Source organism: Mustela nigripes, chromosome 12 (genome assembly GCF_022355385.1).
Source record: "Mustela nigripes isolate SB6536 chromosome 12, MUSNIG.SB6536, whole genome shotgun sequence".
NCBI lineage: Eukaryota > Metazoa > Chordata > Mammalia > Carnivora > Mustelidae > Mustela > Mustela nigripes.
Genome location: NC_081568.1, coordinates 77,673,934 through 77,676,088, shown reverse-complemented (window position 1 = coordinate 77,676,088; position 2,155 = coordinate 77,673,934). Strand labels below are relative to the sequence as shown.

Sequence of the window (2,155 nt, the reverse complement as noted above, 5' to 3'; positions counted from 1 at the left end):
ATAAATAAAATTTTAAAAGGGGGAGGAAAGAGAAGGCAGATACAAGGGAAAGGAATTCTATATGCAAGTTGAAATACTCTGCATTAATTTACCATCTGTAATCTCTGAGAATAGGAGACTGGCCATGGGAAGTATTAACATAAATAGGCAATGCTGTGCTTAAATTCCTGCCACAACTGTCTTTTTGGTGTTCCTAAACTTGAAAGGAGATTTCACATTTTATTAGAAGCTATTTGTGAAGCACATACAGAATAAAAACTCAGCCTGCATACAGAAAGGAAAAAGTATTGTTAAGGACCAGAGTTGAGATGATAAACTAGTTAGCACTACTATTTTTTCATAAAATATGATTTAGTAAAATAAACAAAAATGAAATCATAGGTGTCGGGTAACAACTAGTCTCAGAAAGGAATATTGAATAGGATAGTGTTGGCACCCTGCACTTTAATTGTCTTGCATTTCACAGTCTACCTCATCCAACACAACTCTGTTTAAGATGACTAGAGAAACTATAAACTAAATGCACCCTACAATCTCAAATCAATAGAGAACGTTCTAATAGAACAATTCAGCATTCTTTTCAAATTTCTCATATTAATTTGGACTAAAGTAATTATTTTCAACCTCCTTAAAATTAGAAGGGATTTTCAAATGTTCTCCATTATTAAACATAATCATGACTTTTTCGTCACAGTGCAAAATCTTAGACTTGAACATAATAAGCAATATTTCATGCTGATAAGAGTGTAGATTATAACCAGCTCATTAAACTCTTTCATTTTACAACAGAACTATAAAAATTTTCTTCCGCTCAAAGAAGTGAATAGTACACACAGCAGAGATATCATCACTACCAAAATAAAAATGAAAAAACATTTTAAAAGCTCAAAACCCTAAATTTTATAGATTAGGATATTTATAAATGAACTTCAAGTCTACATAGAGTACCATTAAAAATAAAATATGAACACTGAATACTGAGGATATGGTATGCATTATAAGCTATATTGCACTACAGATATTTAAGATTTATTTGAGACAGCACCTGTGTGTTCTCGCGCACACCCCAAGCAAGAAGGGGGAAGAGGCAGAGAGAAAGGGACGAAAGTCCCCAAGCCGACTCCCCTGACAGGTGTGGAGGTCTGAGCAAGTCTCCATACCAGGACCCCAAGATCATGACCTGACCCTAATGGAGAGTCCAACACTTAACCAATTGAGCAACCCAGACACCCTCAGATATTTTTTTAAGATTTTACTTACTTATGTATTTGAGAGAGAGAGAGTATGTGTGTGTGCACAAATAGTGGGAACTGGAGAGGGAGAGGTCAGCTCCCCGCTGAGTAGGGACACCCCCCATGGGGTTCCATCCCAGGATCCTGGGATCATGACCTGAGCCCCACTCCCTGCACTCTTTATAAGTGCAGGGGACTTTAATAAGAGGGAAAACGTACATATCCACCCTAAAGACAAACAATCAGAGCAGTCTTAAAGGTAAGAGGGTGATTCAAAATTCAGATTTGAAAGTTAAGCTACTAGTAAATTAAATTACTAGTTAAATAAAGTACTAATCTCATAAATACCTGTAAAATAAAAAAGACACTAGTTTATGAAAAAAAAAAACCCAAACCTACAAACTACATCAAATATTTGTATTGGAAATATAAATACTTAAAAATAAGCTGAATAATTAAAAATTGAAGTATCAAGAAAAACTTGCTGCACAGGATACACTAGACAAATTACAAAATTCACTTTTCTTTCTTTATTTTCTACAGTAAGCTGCATGCCCAACGTGGGTCTTGAACTCACAACCCGAGTTTAAGAGTCACATGCTCTACCACTGAGCCAGCAGATGCCCCCCCCCAATGAGCTTTTAAAATAAATTATGTTAGATTAGATATTACTAGAAATATTTGAGGTTTACGGAAATATGCTATATCAGAAAGGATGGAGATATTCTGAGACATATATGAGGGTGGAAAGCGGTTAGTAAAATATTATTCACAAAACAACATATTGAAATAAAAAAGTAATAACCCACCTTCCTAGAATAGTCCCCTTCAATAGACTGCTCTTCCATTTCTCTGTCTTGTACTGGACAAGGAGGAAGGCTGGGGCTGAAGGCCATGAGGTCGGTCTTGGGAGCTCCCTCCCC

At 36.0% G+C, this 2,155-nt stretch overlaps 1 protein-coding gene across 1 annotated transcript in view; it reads right to left on the bottom strand.

The window, feature by feature from the left end:
• Nucleotides 1-1,570: 1,570 nt before the first annotated feature.
• LOC132027551 (protocadherin alpha-6-like) overlaps nucleotides 1,571-2,155 on the bottom strand; it is a 17,146-nt gene continuing 16,561 nt past the window's right edge. Inside the window, exon 4 of the mRNA XM_059416354.1 lies at nucleotides 1,571-1,580. Coding sequence (XP_059272337.1) covers nucleotides 1,571-1,580 — 10 coding nt within the window. The remainder of the gene's footprint in view (nucleotides 1,581-2,155) is intronic.